The sequence below is a fragment of the Microtus pennsylvanicus genome, chromosome 21 (assembly GCF_037038515.1).
Source record: "Microtus pennsylvanicus isolate mMicPen1 chromosome 21, mMicPen1.hap1, whole genome shotgun sequence".
Taxonomy (NCBI): domain Eukaryota; kingdom Metazoa; phylum Chordata; class Mammalia; order Rodentia; family Cricetidae; genus Microtus; species Microtus pennsylvanicus.
In genome coordinates, this window is record NC_134599.1 from 11,427,078 (window position 1) to 11,442,937 (window position 15,860).

At 46.9% G+C, this 15,860-nt stretch overlaps 1 protein-coding gene across 1 annotated transcript in view; it reads left to right on the forward strand.

Annotated features, from left to right (window-relative positions):
• Creb5 (cAMP responsive element binding protein 5) overlaps positions 1-15,860 on the forward strand; it is a 393,781-nt gene that overhangs the window by 150,612 nt on the left and 227,309 nt on the right. Inside the window, exon 5 of the mRNA XM_075955284.1 lies at positions 1,876-2,048. Coding sequence (XP_075811399.1) covers positions 1,876-2,048 — 173 coding nt within the window. The remainder of the gene's footprint in view (positions 1-1,875; positions 2,049-15,860) is intronic.

A 15,860-nucleotide genomic window follows, 5' to 3' on the forward strand; every position in this document is an offset into this window, starting at 1 on the left:
CAGCATAATGCCATTATAAAGACTGAATCAGAACTCTCCCAGACTTTGGACCTATTATTGAAATATAGGTGACTATAAGCAATATGAGACATTTGAGTATCATTGAGGAGCTAAACAACACAAGAGATTGCTCACACAGTTTCTGGAGCTGGAGATAGAAGGGTATTAGGGCGTACTTTTGAGTGAGAAGACCAACAAATGATCTTGATTTTTATCATTGTAGTGGCCCTTGATGTCTTTAGATCCTGTAAAGGAAAATACAGCAAATCCTTGCCTACGTGACCATATGACTCTTCACACCATTCCCTTCCTTTTCCCTTTGCCTGGCCACAGTGTTTCCCCATGCCAGGAAAACCATCAAGTGTGTTGGAGGGGCCTTAGATTGTGTGTGTGTGTGTGTGTGTGTGTGTGTGTGTGTGTGTGTGTGTGTGTGTATGTGTATGCCTTTGGGATCCTGTGACAACACAGTCAGCTCTCAATCTGAGCCAGGTGCCCGTTTCCCATCTGGACTCCTTACAAATTGTGTGGTCAGGGCTCAGAAGTCAGAAACCTGGGAAAGGTGCCACGTGATGGGTGCAGCCACCCCCCAATGCCTTCCATGTTAACACCATCATTTAACACATAGTGCAGGAAATCCTGCTCTTTGCAGAAGAAATTCAAAGGGCCACTTCCCAATCTCCTGGGTAACATTGATTCGTTTTCCTTGCTAACACTGAAGTGTGGACAGATATATCCCTTTTTCCCTCAAGTGGATTGCAAGGGACACCCCATTGCTCTCCCCCCACCGCACCCCATCTTCAACCCACTATCCAACTGATCTCTCGAAGCCCCTTACCCTTCTGGACTGAAGGATGGTACCTCCTGCACAGGGGTCTGCCTTGGACCGTTGCCTATGAGTGGTTGGCCATTCACTTTCTCTTCCTTTGCTAGGCTCTGACTCTGTTTCATCTTAGCCCCAGTGCCCTGATCAACCTTTTCCTCCCTTCATGTGCATTCTATCCTGTGGTCCCACTAGCTTGCTTTTCTACTTAACCATTTAACCCAATTTTATTTCAGCTTACTTCTGAAATTCAAACAACATGACTTCCATGGGAGTCATCAGAAATCAATGCATGACAGTAGTCTGTTGTGTGGCTCAGACAATGTATGTGTTCCTTCTTTAGTTCATCTGGACAGCAGCATTTGTTGAAGGGCCACTCTGATCCATGCACCACCATTCCCTAGTCTGGAGGGCCGGATCACTGTTCTATATTCTCTTATTCCATACGGTGCTCAGAGGGAGATTTATGGAGACCGAGCCGTATGATGCAAGTGTTATCCTTGTCATTGGATTCCCGGTGCTCTGATCTGATCTATTAGAACCATCCCTCCACACCCCATAGCTTGTTCAGCACCCCAATTATAATCTAGGAAAGTGTTGGTTTCCCGGAAAAAGTGGTTGTAGTATTGCAGTACTGAGAACAAGGAAGCCAACAATTGGGTGCAACGCTGTGCGAAGGAGGATGGGGAACTCAATCCATCCGATCACGGCATTCTGTCTACACCCTATGCTAGTGCAGTGTGTGTTACCGAGTCAGACAGGTATACACTAATCCTCCCGCCCTCCACCATCTGAGCCTGCCTTCAGGATGGCTGGCGGCAGATTGCTCAGCAAACGTCAGCGCATTTCCTCTGGTGCTTTACTCTTTGGTAAGTAATCATTTGTTTTAACCCCCTCAGAACTGTGGTTATATATAGGCAAGATCAATGAACTCACACCTTGCCGGAAGCCATAACCTTGTGACGTGACCAGATTTCCAACTCGGCTATGGAGGGCTGGGGAGTAGGTGAGACTTTGGCTCCTTCTGATCTTTCTCCTCTGTCTTCTCTGGGCAGAATATCTCCATGCATAATGCGGTTGGAGGGACCATGACGGGACCTGGAGCTCACCAGCTGGGCAACACCCGGATGCCCAACCACGACACCAGTGTTGTGATTCAACAAGCTATGCCGTCGCCCCAGTCTAGCTCAGTCATCACGCAGGCTCCCTCTACCAACCGCCAGATCGGGTAAGGAGACTTCCTCGTTGTCCCTGGAGACGCTCCGGCAATCTTTTGAATATTCTGCTATTTTGGGACTTGGGCCTGTTGTTTTGCCTGTGTGATATGATGCTGCCAAGAGGTCAGAGGGACACTTTTGATGAGAGGAGGGAGGAGTCTCCATTTGCTGGGAGCTCATTTAATCCTGGATGTCAAGGGGAAAGCTTTTCATTCTGTGACTTCATTTTTTTTTTAAATAAGATTTCTGAATGACAGGCAGAAATCGCGGGTGTCGACCACAGAAGAGTGCTCAGGCAAATATTTGGTACCAACAGAGAGAAGTTCTGCCAGCCCAGGCTCCTCCTTCCAGTGTGCTCCCCTCCCCTTCCTGGGAGTTTTGCAATTGCTTGGCTAGGTTCACCTGTAAACTCCATCGTTGCCTTTCCCCCCTGTCTTTCTTCCTCGTTCTCGTTATTTTTTTTATCAGACCTCACCCCAAGCCTCTTCATTGGCCCATAATTACTCCTGTCACAGAAAAAAAACAATGTAACCAGGCCCTATTTCTTTTCATCTATGGAGCAAGACAATATTGAGACATTGAGGAAGACTGGCAAAAGTGTCTTGACACCCATATCACGGGATGGAAATTGTTCTTGCTTCTTCCTATCATGTGACTGGTCCAGCCCCTTGCCATGCAGAGTGTGGTCTGACCATCTGCAATGTGGGTATTACCCAACAGCTTCTTAGGAATACAGCATCCCGCACCCCACTTACATCTCTCCAGAAGGAGGATGCAGTGTGTTTCCAACCTCTAAAGAGTTAAGAAGATGCGGAAGCATGCGGGCTCTTGGGGAGGAGACACTGACTTGTTAAGTGTACCCTGCTGGGTGCTGACCACTGGCTGCCCTGTGTCCCCAGAACTGTCTGCCGAAACCAGAAGGGGAACTGGCTGTGGTGGGTACATGCATCAGAAGGCAGTCTGACTTTTCACCACTGGCTGTGGTGACCTAAAACAAATTTAGATGCTTCCTTACAATTTTTCCACGCATGTCCCCTGAGAGCAACAGTGGGCACAGGGAGCAGTCTTATCTTACTCTTTGAGTGCTCTAGAATAGGGATCTGTCTCTCAGGATTCTCAGTTCATAGGAAGGACACCTGCCCTGAAACCAGAGCTGTGGGGAACGACTCTTCTCTTTGTCATGGGCGTGTTTGGTGGTTCGTTCCAAGCGCGGACAGTGAGGGTGGGTGGTGGGATGCTTCCTGTTGCTTCAAGACGCTGGCATGGCTGTAGCACGTCCCCCCTGAAAAAGACGTCTTCTCAAGCAACTTGGGAAGCAAGTATGGCCACTGTATCTAAACCGCAGCATTCTGGGAGGGTGATTTGGCTTCATTCATGGCGGTGTCTAAGTCTCAAGGGACTCCTTCTCTCTTGGGCCTTGGCTGTGGGCAGAAAATTCACAGCTGGGCCAGCTAATTATAATTATTTTATTTTTCTTTCAAGGGGGGAAGCATAAAACGCGCTCAAGTTTACTAGCAGTTTTACAGCATTCCTTCCCCCCGCCCCCTGCAGCGCCCTGCCTGCCCCTTGTCCCCTCGCCCACAGCCCTCTCTGAGGCCCTTAGTGGTCCCCATTGTTAATGCAGCCCTGGGTTTTATGGAGCAATCCCTTTAAGACTAGCACTAAATTTTAAGATGGGCATCGACGCTGTCAATAATTTACCCAGCTGGCCCGAGACTGTACATTTTGGGTGACATTCGTAGGCTGCGTCACTCTGCCATTTATCCTGCTTCTTGGAGGCATTGTGAGTCTCTCCTGGCGTGTTCTAGGAGATAATTGTGGCTTTTTGGACTCCATCTTCATCACCCAGCTTGAGGGAGGCTGTTTCTTTTCTCCAGATCCCTCCCTGTCGCGCTTACTCTGTTGATTCAAGACCCCCACATCCTGTCACTTGCTCCGCTTCTCCATGTGATGCAGCCAAAGCCCTGCCCAGATGAGCGGGAGGTTCAGCAAGCCCCAGCCCTGCCCTTCTTACCAGCAGATTGTGTATGGAACCCTAGGTGGTAACATTTGGAGATGGCTCTTTTATTTCCCTCAGCAAAGAGGAAATGAGTGCTCATTTTAAAACGCGAGTTCCCTCGGGAGACGGCTGCAAGTGAGCGTTTGAAATTTGCAGATAGCTTTTTAAAAAGCCTAACGTGTGTGTGTGTGTGTGTGTGTGTGTGTGTGTGTGTGGTGTGATATGCATGCCCGTGTATGTGCACATGCACGAGCGTACAGAACCATATTGTAGTAATATTCTGATTTTTATCACAACCTCAAATATTTAAGTGTCAAAATCTGGCCAAGCCACCTGCAAATGTTTGTCATGGCTATTGGCCAACAAAAACAGCACACAGCAATGAAAGTCTTCATTCAGGCTCAGTGCTGAAGCTGCATCCAGCCAGAGAGACTGGGACCCACCTGTGCCCATGTATAACACGCTCGTGCTGCGGCCGGTGGGTGTGTTCACAACTGGAACTTTGTGAGAGATGGGATCGGCTGACTCCTCTCCTTGCCTTTCCTTCCCTGCTATTCTGCAGGGCTTTGATTCTGCAGCCATCCCTACATTTCTCTCTCTCTCTCTCTCTCTCTCTCTCTCTCTCTCTCTCTCTCTCTCTTTCTCTTCAAGCTGTGAAGCTTACACTTAGAGGCTGGATATAAGGGTCTGAAAAATGGAAGTGATGCCAGTTGTCAGCGAAGGCTTCCAGGACAAAGGGCACGTGTCTAATTTTTGTACGTGGGGCGGGCGACACTGAGACAAAGCAGACCAAATGAGTGGAAATATAAAAACACGAGGAAATATGGTTAAGAGCGTAGACAAGCAGAAGATCCAGCTCCTATTCTAGTCCGTGGTGACCCCTGCTATGCCCTGGACTCAATTCTCTAAAAGTAGTGCTATTATCTCAATAGAAACTGGAGGGAAGTATAAGTATCCAAGATTGCACTTGGGTGGTTAGGCAGGCTAGAAAAACACACAGCTCTAGGGAGTGTGGGAGACATCCCCCAAACCAGTGACTGCTTGTGCTCAGTAAAACTGGAGATGCCCTGTCAGGGAGAGTGTCTTTGCCTGATTGATGGGGGCGTTTGAGGAGATAAGTTTCCCAGATGGGCTTAAAAAAAAAGTGAGCTACAGGTTGTGGAGAGACAAGACAGAAAACAAGCATGTGTTAACTAGAGATGAAATCGATTTAGCCTTGAACCAACTATGTGGCACATTCCAACTCCAGCCGTTTTTATTAGATATCATATAACACGCTCATTAATTCAGGATCAAGACAGCAAAGCCTGGGAAAACAGGACACGAGCAGGTAATGGAATGGAAATCCCATGCACCTCTTGTTCTCCCCCATCACAAGAGGCGTTTCTGGAAGGAGCCCGTGAGTGGATGAGAGGCTCGATGGGTCTTAACCCTAATGGGTCCAAGTGTTCTTAGAGCAGTCTGTTCCCCTCTCTGGGGTGGGAGATGACACATGCTGAGCAGTTCCTGAATAGAGTGATACAGATAGCATGCACATGGAGTTCTACCACCCTGGTCAACGGTGGGGAGTTCTGACAGGTGGTTGGAGGCACCATTGACCTAGGCTATGGCTCTTCTTCTTGCTTTTTAATATTCTCTGTACATTGGGGAAATGCATGCATGCTCAGTGATTGCTTCCTGTGGGAGCTTTACAATTTGATGTCAGAATATATAAGCCTGAAAAATTTGGATTGCCAGCCCCCCCCTTCCCCAGAAGTGACACAGAGACTTAATTGTGAAAGCTTGGCAATTAGCTTAGGCTTGTCCCCGTAGCCTAAAATTAGCCTGTTTTTATTCATCTACATTCTGCCATTTGGCTCGGTTACCTCTACTCTATACCGTATGTACAACCTCTACATTGTCTCTCCTAGATTCTTTCCCCTCTTCCTCTCTTTCCCTGGAAGTCCCACCTATCCTCTCCTACCTAGCTATTGGCCGTTTGTCTCTTTCTTAAACCAATCAGAAGGTGTCTTGGCAAAGACACATCTTCACAGTTTACAAATATTCTGCAACTTGGTTCTTTTAGCAAATTAGCCCAGCTGCACCAGGGAATCCAGCAATACATTTCAACAGAATGCATATATAAATCTGCTTCTGCAGGAAATAGCTCTGATTTTACTCAAATTCTAGTCTGTGGGGGTACAAATGTCCACATTGTGCATAGCAATTGGGGATTAGGTCATAAACTCTGTTCAAATGGAGCTGAAGGTAGGCTGATCTACTTCTTAGCAATAAATTATACAAAGTATTGTGAAAAAATCTCATTTTCTATAAAAAGGTGTTGTTAGCATAAGTTAGCATGAATTTTATCTGTTCCGGCCCTTGTCTACGCTGCTTTCCCAGTGTTTCTCTGTAAGTCCTAATGCTGTGTCGTGAATAACGTCTGGCGATGGCTTGTGGGCATACCAAGGAAAACACACAAAAACAAACACTCAAAAATAACACGGTAAGTGAAGCTTAGGTGTCAGAACACAGCTGCTTTTTCCATGGAGGACATCAGGAAGGCGTTGCTGTAGGGATTGCCATTGTCACTCAAAGTACCATCAGATGGGGATGTTTGGAGGCAAAGGGTCCTGTCACTGTTTCTCTGGGGAAGGGGAGAAATAAGGAGAGGCTGGGAAGTGCTGCATTCACAGATGGGAAGTTTCAAAATCTAAATAATAAGACATCTTCCGGTTAAAGCCGTGCTTGCACATACTGGGTTTGATCCCATCATTAAGGGTTTTCTTAAATGCTTCGACCAACGTGAGCCTCGCTGTGACTGTCACTGTCTACCACAGTCTGTGTTGGGGACGTTCTGGCCACTTCCTTCTTGCTAGAGGCAGTGGGGGTAGATTTCAGGTTGTCCCCGCAACTCCAGCCCCTCAGCCAGGACAACTCGAAGCTCTGTTTGAGTAATTCATACCAGAAGTCATTATTTCCTGCTTTGTGTTTTGCTGAATATCACGGCTATGAACATAGCTTTATTGTTTAAAAATTGCTAGATCTTTCACAGCCCCAAGAACATTTACGAGGGCCCTTCAGGGGGATGCTTTCTGGGAGGGTTGACAGACTTAACCATATGGCTTCCGTTAAATCCCATGCAGAGCCTTGAGAAATTACCTCTGACAAGGGGGCCAGCAGCCTTCCCCTCCTAGGATTTTATGTGTGGAATGAAACATAAAGTACTGATACTTGAGGAAATAGAATGTTTCTGAACATTCAAAGGTTGTAACACCACATAGCATTACAGCCAGATGAAAGGGTGGAGCCGCAAGACGTGAGCACAAGGCTCAGTGTCCCAAAGAGTAGAAAAGCAGCCGCTCTTGTTTGTAAACCTGGCTATGGCCTCTGATATCTCGGATGTTTGTGTCTCAACTGCTCAGCTAGAGTACAGAGGCCTGGTCTCCTTGGCAGAGGAAACCGTAACTCCTTCAGAGGCTTCAAGCTCATTGTTAGAAAAATCCTCTGTTGAGACCAGTACCTAAGATAAGGAAGCTGACATTTACCTAATGCTTATGATGTGGTAGATCCAAGGTAGCTCTGTGTGGTATTTCCTATCCTTCTCCAATCAGTGGTTTGAGAGGTAGGCCTTATAAATTCTATCCCTACATGACTGCCCAGGAAGAAAAATAATGTGTCCTAAGTCACCAGCCAGTGATGTACAGAGTTCCGAACGGAGGTCTCGTTGAACTCCAAATCACTTATTGGCTGGGGCCATGGAAGGCATATGGGCATATCTGCAAGGACAGTGCAATCCACAGGCAGGAGTCTCCTAAGGCTTGGCTGGTCACAGTGTAAGAGTGTGTGTTCATCTACCCGCTGGGTGGCTCAGTGCAGAGAGCTGGAGGTTTGTAGCTGACAGCGGGACCCACCAGAAAAAGGTCAAGCTCCTCTTCTAGAATGGCAATAGTAACCATTTCCACAACGAGTTTAATTTTAGTGGGAAGATCTTCAGGCATTCAGTGCTGTGCGCACGGCTGTGTGGGCTTTCCTCTCTAACTTTATTACTTACTGTTATCCTGCTATGACAAAAGCAACCTAAAGAAGGGTGTTTGACAAAAAGGTTAGGGTTCATTTTGCAGTGGTGACAGTCATGGGTGTGGGAACCTGAGGCATCTGGTCACATTGCATCTGCCCACAGTCAAGAAGATACAGAGACAGAGAGAGAAATGAGCACCAGTCTCTCTCTTGTCTGGGATCCCAGCCGGTGAAATGGTACAGCCCAGTTATAATATGGGACTCCCTCAATTAGCCCAATCCAGAGGGTTCTCTTGGGTGGTTCTGGGTCCTGTGAAGCTGATAGTCAATATTGATTGCCATACTAACCTCGTCAAGAAAAATTTAAAAACATGTTGAGAATTTCACAGGGGCACACAATGTATTTTGATCATATTCTCCCCTCCTTGTCTCGTAATTCCACTCATATCTACCCCCCCCAACCGCACCGCTTCCCACCTCCATGCCCTCTTTGTGTTCTGTGTTCTATCTCACGGTCCAATGTGTGCTGTTCACATACTTATTCCCGAGTGTGCGTCGTCTATACACTGGAGTATGGTCAGCCTCCCAGAGGCCACAACTTAAAGCAAACTGATTAAAGCTTTCTCTCTCAAAAGTCATCAACTGTCAGTAGTTCCTCAGTTAGGCAGGTTGGGGATTTGTGAGCCCTTCTCCCTCCATTCAAAATCTGCTTGGCAGACTCCTGGGAAGTAGATAATGGGTTCCTTGGATTTTTCTGGTGAATCCCGCCATTTTCCCAGTAAGGAAAGGGGAAGGATAAAGTAGGTGGCCTAGCTTTACTTCTGCTTCAGGTCATTGATAGGACAACCTGTGGGAAGTGAGTGAATCTGTAAAGTGGATGTGGTGATTCCCATGGAATAGAACTGTGTTCAGAATTAATAGGTGGTGGTGGGGATAAAGAAGAGGCTGTGGCTACCAGGCAACAGGGGAGTCTATAGGCAGGTCTCCCTGGCTTCCCAAACAGGGCATCTCTGGCTGTGTGGACCCTTCCATCCCACTTCTTCCCAGGTACCATTCCGTTCACATTCTCTGAGACACATGGACACACCTGGAGTTCAGCTAGTCTATGGCTCTTACCAAACTCATCCTTGGGGCCTGCAGTTTGCATGCTATTCCCTCTCATGTCTCCAGCAGTGCTACTTAACTTGAAGAACCTAGAGGGCTAAGCAGTGAAGGTAGATAAGTTGGCTAATCCCGACTGATTCTGTTTCTGTATTATGTGGATCATGGAGGGTAGAGCCATTAGATGAACTGGTAAGGTCAATGAAGCCAAAGTCTTCTTTTAAAGTAGCTCTACAGTCTTGTGTTAAGCCAGAGTATATTTTTAGTGACAAAGTTAAACAAAACCACAACATTGTGGGTGCATATTCCAAACCATGCCTCTCTAAACCACTGAAAAAAAATGGCTTTAAAATAATCCAAAATAAACTGCCCAACACTCTTAAGGGTGACTGTGGACTTTTATAGCCCAGGTGCACCCAAATGAAAAGTGTGTATATATATACACGTTCCCTAATATTTTGCTTAACTGGAACATAATTTAGGCTCTTTGACGGGTGTGTAGCCTTATTCAAAACAGTTGAAGGCTTTTCCAGGTGTACCCAGTATATTCTGAGCAGCAAGGGTTTTCTTATATCATGAATGCTCTTGTGTAGTTTCTTCTCACGTGATAATAGTCAAGGTGACAAGTGAACGTCAGATTCCAATAGGAAAACACGTGGATGGCGGGCAAAGGAAGCAAAGGCACTTGTCACCAAACGATGACCTGACTCAGTCCCCAAGGCCACCTGGGTGGGAGGTTGCCCTCTGATCTCTGTGGATCATGTGTTGTGGCACAGGTTCATCCTCAAAAGGTAAATAAAAGTCATGAAAACTTTAAAGAGAAGAATGGATTCAGGATCCCCTTGCTTGAACTTTCGACAGCACAGACAATTCCTCGTGGTCTAGAGAGACTGTTTTCATGAGGGCTGCTTTTTATTTCCCTGGCACCCCAGGGTTACTGGCATGTGGGAATAGGTACTTGCATGCTAAAGCTGACGTCCTAGAGATGGTGACCGGCTTATCTTAGGCTGGGATGGGTATCGACTTAGGAGTAGATCCCCACTTTTGGTAAGTGGGGGAAATGGGCTGTGGAACTAACCAGATGCTGCTTCACCATGGAAGGCTGGAATGTCAGTGAGGAGATGCAGACGGATACAGGGTGGAGTGTGGAGCTGGGGCAGGGCATGCTTCCAGAATCACCAGTTCATCTCCCTCCCTCCTGTTTTCTCATCTCCCCAAGAAAGAAGTTGGAATTAGAAAAGTTGGAGACTTTTACCTCAAATGAAAATAAGGGGCACACAGACATTCAAAGATTACATGCATCCCAGTCTCCTTTTATTGTGTGGATAGCTGCTGTTTATTTATCTTGGCTCTGTAGTTATTCACTTTGCAGAGAAGCAGAGGAGGAAATCTGTCAAGATTTCCTTTTCTTCTTCCTCCTCCTTCTCTTCTTCTTCTTCCTCCTCCTCCTTGTCCTCCTCTTCCTCCTCCTCTTCTTCCTCTTCCTCTCTCTCTCTGTCTGTCTTTGTCTCTCTCTCTCTCTGCATGCATGTGCATGTACATGTGTAGCCTCTCTGTCTGTCTGTCTGTCTGTGTTTGGTTGAGATTTATAAAACCAGTGTGCAAAGCTTTGACTGCCCCACCTCAAGCCACAGACAACCCATCTAATATCGGGTGCCCTGCATTCCGTAATTATTATTGCCATTAAGAATAATTATTATTTGCCCCGTTGAGCTGGCAGTTTGGAGCCTGCCCGAGACTGAGGCGTCTCACAGAAGCCATGGAACACAAAGGACAGAACAATCACCCACAAGTGCTCCAACACGTTTGCACCACACCCCCCTCCTAGTTCCCGACACCGGGTTTCCTATCCAGTGGCCTTAGGATATAAAACTGGTGTGAAAGGGGCCCAACGACGCTTCTGGATTAGCTATGCAAATTCTAGGTTTTTCTTAAATGTAAAGACAAAAGTTGGTTGTTTGGGGGCCCTTTTCATGTCTTTATTGAAAAATTCCAAAAGCAAATAAGAAAACGTGTCTGCACTGAAAGGTTAGGCCAAAGGGGCTTAGCCTATATTGTCAGAAAAATGAAAAGGGTCAGAAAAGGGAAGTAGAGGCAGAGTCTTCACAACATTAACTGTTTATTTTCTTGCTTATTTGTTTATTTGTGCATTCGAAATTCTGAGACAGGGTGTTGCTGTGAAGGCCTCGAATTTGTACCCTGTCTCTGCTTTCCTAGGTCTGGGACTGAAGTGTGTGCCGCCCCCCCCCCATCTTCCTACTTCTCCCTTTTCTCAATTAGCCTCCTTGCCCACAAACACCGTAGATTACATATTCTGTATTGTTTCTTGTTCCCTTTGCTGTCTTATATGATGTTCCTGAGCCACAGGCACCCTCCTCAACCCCATGCCCTTCTGGGGGGATTCGTGAAGGAGTCTTTTAACCATCACAGTGTTCACAGCAGATGCTGCGGCTGAAGAAACGAACCACCAGACACGGGGTGGTGGAGGGAAGAGAAGGACCAGGACAAGCCAGTCTTCTAGAAGCAGTGTTTTCAAGTCACTTCCTGGGTTCCCTGCCAAAGCCTGTTCCACAGTCACAGGCAGAGGCCTGTGGGTGCTTAAAGGGAACAGCCTACACCCCAAGTGCAGTATCTCTCTCCTCTCCGTAACCTTTGCCCACCCCCACGGTGAATGGTTGTTAGCTCAAGTTGCTAAAACATAACCTCCAAGAACTCCAGAAAAAAAAACTGCAGACTCAGAAACAAAACAAGGCGGCAGCCTGCCATTGGCATCTCCTTCCCATAGGGACTGTCAGCTTTGTCTTCACGGACACCCACATGGTCCAGCCATTCTCCAAAATGCCGCTGCCACTCCTGTGCTCACGAGAGACCGGGGTCACCCGGCCAGAGCAAGGGAGGTCCTGTCAGAGTGACACATGCTTCCTAGTCAGTCAAGAGTGAGGTGGCTTGGTTTCTGGGGTGTCACCAATACAGTGCAGAGGGCAGCCTCCCCTGATATGTACACTGAAAATAGCGACCCTCCCCATTTCCCTTTGCTAACCAGCTCCCCTTGGTGAATGCCCTGCCCAAATAAGACACAAAAGCAAGGCTGTCATGCTTTCCAGGGATTTGCGGTCCTGGCTATTATTTATAGAAAAACTGTTTAAGTGGGAAAATATTACAAAGGGCCATTCCCATCTGGGTTTTCATAAAATATGACAGGGAGCGCTGAGAAGCACCAGAAACCCTGCAGTCACTCCACAGCAGAAAGCCCGGCCTTAGGTACGGTTTCATGGGAGTATAGGGTTGCTGCCTTTTCATTTTTCATTTGTTCTAGGAATTTAAAACAAGGGCTGGCCAAGGGAGAGGGGCCCCCTCAACATGGGGTTTTTAATAAAACAGAACCTGCCCATGTTGTTTTGCAGCGGTAGCTTTCCCTGGGATCCACCTCGGTGCGTCGTAGGGAGTGTGTGTTGTTCAGATCAGGCCTCTGTCCGTTCTTCACCCAAAGGTCCCGGGGAATGGAACCCGCTCCAACCTGGCAGCGAGAAGTACTTGTTTTTAAGAGCTGCGTTAACAAGGATCTGCTCCTTCATGTTCTCCTGAGAGTTTCCTCGGAAAGCAGGGAATTTTCCAAAGTCTGCCTGCTTCTTAAATTGGTTTTTATGGTGATAAGTCTGATTTTTCTTGTATTAAATTTTTTTCTATTAATTGACTTAATTTTAGGTCCTCTCCTCCACTTGTTCAGGGAAGAGAGGTTCAAAGTATTGTTAATTGTTTTGAAACTAGGTGGACAAATGGATTTTAGCAGACGGAGCAAACCAAAGGGCACGGTCAGGGACTCGAGGCAAGTGGCATTGGCAGAGGCAGACATGGAAGGGTCAGGCACAAATACTGCCTGGATGTGACGGCTCTAGAGTCCTTTCTTTCTCCATTGCACGGATATTTTTCTCCTTCAAATAAAAACTGACTGGAAATAAATACATATTTTAAAAAAACAAAGTAGACTCCAGGCCATTGTAATGTGATATCTAATCCACAGAATAAAGATTGATGATTGGAATATGGGCACTTTGAGTCCACTCAACTAGATATGATATAGCTCGCTCAGGATCTGTCAAAGATAACGGGTACGGGATTAATGAGGTAGGAGGGACACTTACCTCCCAGGCCCCCCTTTCAACCACAGCAGCTCCTCATTTGATAATTCTGTTGGTTTTCTCTGGAACCAATTCACGGAATAATGGGTTCTGTAGAAAAGACAATAGTGTGCGAGCTACAGAATGAGGACCCTTTTCCCTTCTCTTCCCACTACAAACTACAAAAGTGTGAGTTTGCAGGTGAACCGATTCAGACACCATCCCGAAACCCACTTTCCCAGAGAAGTGGTGAGATCTTCACCTGTGGAAAGAGGATGAACTTGGAGGAGAAACCTCAGGTTTCCGAAGTGACTGGAGGGCTGGGTAAGCGTGCAAGAGCGTTTAGCATCTGGACGCAAAGGGTGCTAAGCATTAAGAGGAAGAGGCAGTAATCTCATCTGAGCCTGTATATTTTCCTGTCTCTGTAAGAGTTAGAGTCACAGTAGGTAGTGTCATGGCAGCTCACCCTGTGAGTCAGGACACATGGAGAAACATGGGAGACACTGAGTTCTAGGTTGAGTGGAAGGGCAGAAGTCACAGACGGAGCATAGTTGGTTCCCTGGCCACAGCCTCCTCTGCAGGCCACCACTCTCTCTGATTTAAGTCTCCAATATTTCACTGTCATTTCCTCTTTCTCTGTGACTTTACTTCCCCACAGTCCACCCTGTCCCCCAGGCTAGGGGACTATATTAAGGCTATTCCTATAGAATCCTCCTCGCCTTTACCCCAGGACAGCCTTTAAATTATTCATGGGCTCAGTGAGCACTCATCCCAGAGGCAAGACCCGGTTATTTGTGATGCTTAACTGTCGAAGGGGTGTTGCTGTAGGCTGAGCTGTGTTCTTCTAAAAGATGCATACTAGTCCTAACCCTGGCACATATAAGTGACACCTGACTTAAGATGTGATTCAGGCTAAGATACAGACATGGATGGGCTCTAAAATCAACAACCAGTCTCCTTATGTGAAGATGAGGGGACTGAATTGTGGGGGTAAAGTGTCAGGTGATGACAGGGAGTAGCTGAAGCCATACATCCAAAGACCACGGGGAAGCAGAGGACTGTGGGCAATATTCAAAACCAGAGGAGGGGCACACACATGCTCTGCCTCAGAACTCTGGAAGAAATAGCTGGGCTACGCTGCCATGTCAAACTTCTAGCCTCCCAAATAAAATCCCCTGTGCTGTCACAAAGCCACCCAGTCTGGTAATTTATGTTAGCATAGCTTCAAGATGTATACACACATCCATGGATTATGGACCTGTCCACCTTGGCAAGAGAGCTGTGGTAAAGGATATACCACCCATTCTCCTTTTGTGGGGCTGTAGCAGATGTGGGGATAAAAAATATTAATAGAAAAAAATCAAACCAAGGATGAGAGCGAAGGTCCGCTCAGCCGAATGACTGTCCTGCAGCCTGAGCCTCTTGGGGGCAGTCTTCAAGTCCCCACAACTACAGAAGGGACCTTGAGGCCTTATCCAGCCAGAAGGGGCTACTGTTGGCATCTCAGTGAAGAACTTAGTTCTCAGGACTGCACCCCCACGTGGTGGAAAACATCCCTCCTGAGGGGAGCAAAGGTGGTTGTTCTTTAGGCTCACATGTTCCATATAGCAGCAACTGTCGGATGCTGGAGCACACGGTTTTTGTGGATTCGGCTATCTGTTCTATAATCTGCAAAGAAGGGAAGGGCGGTATCGCAAGTCAGTTTAGCACTTTTGAGCTGGGCCATCCACACGCTTGCAGTAGCGTGTGTCATTCTCAGAGTCCCGAGTGCCTCGCTGCCTGGTCACAAATGATGAAGCCATGAGGGACAATTATGAAGGACAACCCAGAGTGGACCTCATGTTTTAATCTGTGCGTGCTTGTGTTTGGCCAGGAAAGCCTGTGTTCATGGATCCATATGTGTGTAATTATATGTTTTTTACAAGCACTGAATGGAATGATCAAGAGGCTGGTGTGGGCTGTGCCTTTTCCCCCTGCTCTCCTGCAGGCTGATACCAATCTTCAAGAGTGCCCAGTTTGGGCAGCTGTACCCCTTTCACATTGTCTTGAAAAGGGGAGTAGCCTATGTGGTGACCCTGCGGTTTTGATCTGTAGACTTCTCCTAATTCTTTTGAAAGTATCCTTCTACCTCCTTTTAGGGTTCTAGTTGATTTAAAGTCAAATACAATGAAAAGCCATTGTATTTATAGACTCCAAGCAGTCTCATGGTCTGAGAGACCCATCAGGCACCCCTACCAGACTTGTGTGGTAGGTGAAAGAGGTACAAGCCAGTCCCCAGGGTGAGAGCCACGTAGGGCTTGGTGTTAGGAACAAAGAGGCACAAACTTTGCAGAGCTGTCAATCACAGGGTGTGGGTTTAAAGTCACAGGTTAATATTGTTTTAAACCCTTGAAAACCAGTGTTTGCAACCAGCAAAGAAAGTCACGGTGCTTGTCCATAATATGTAAACAAATTATTTTTCTTGTCTCAGCATCCTCCTTAGGTTTTGAATGTTCCTATCTGTAGGACTTTGCAGTTTCAGGATCCACATGATCCTTCCCTTAATTGGCTCATCAAACCATGATGTCACCTTGATTTCCATAATATTTTTAATGAGCCAGAAAATT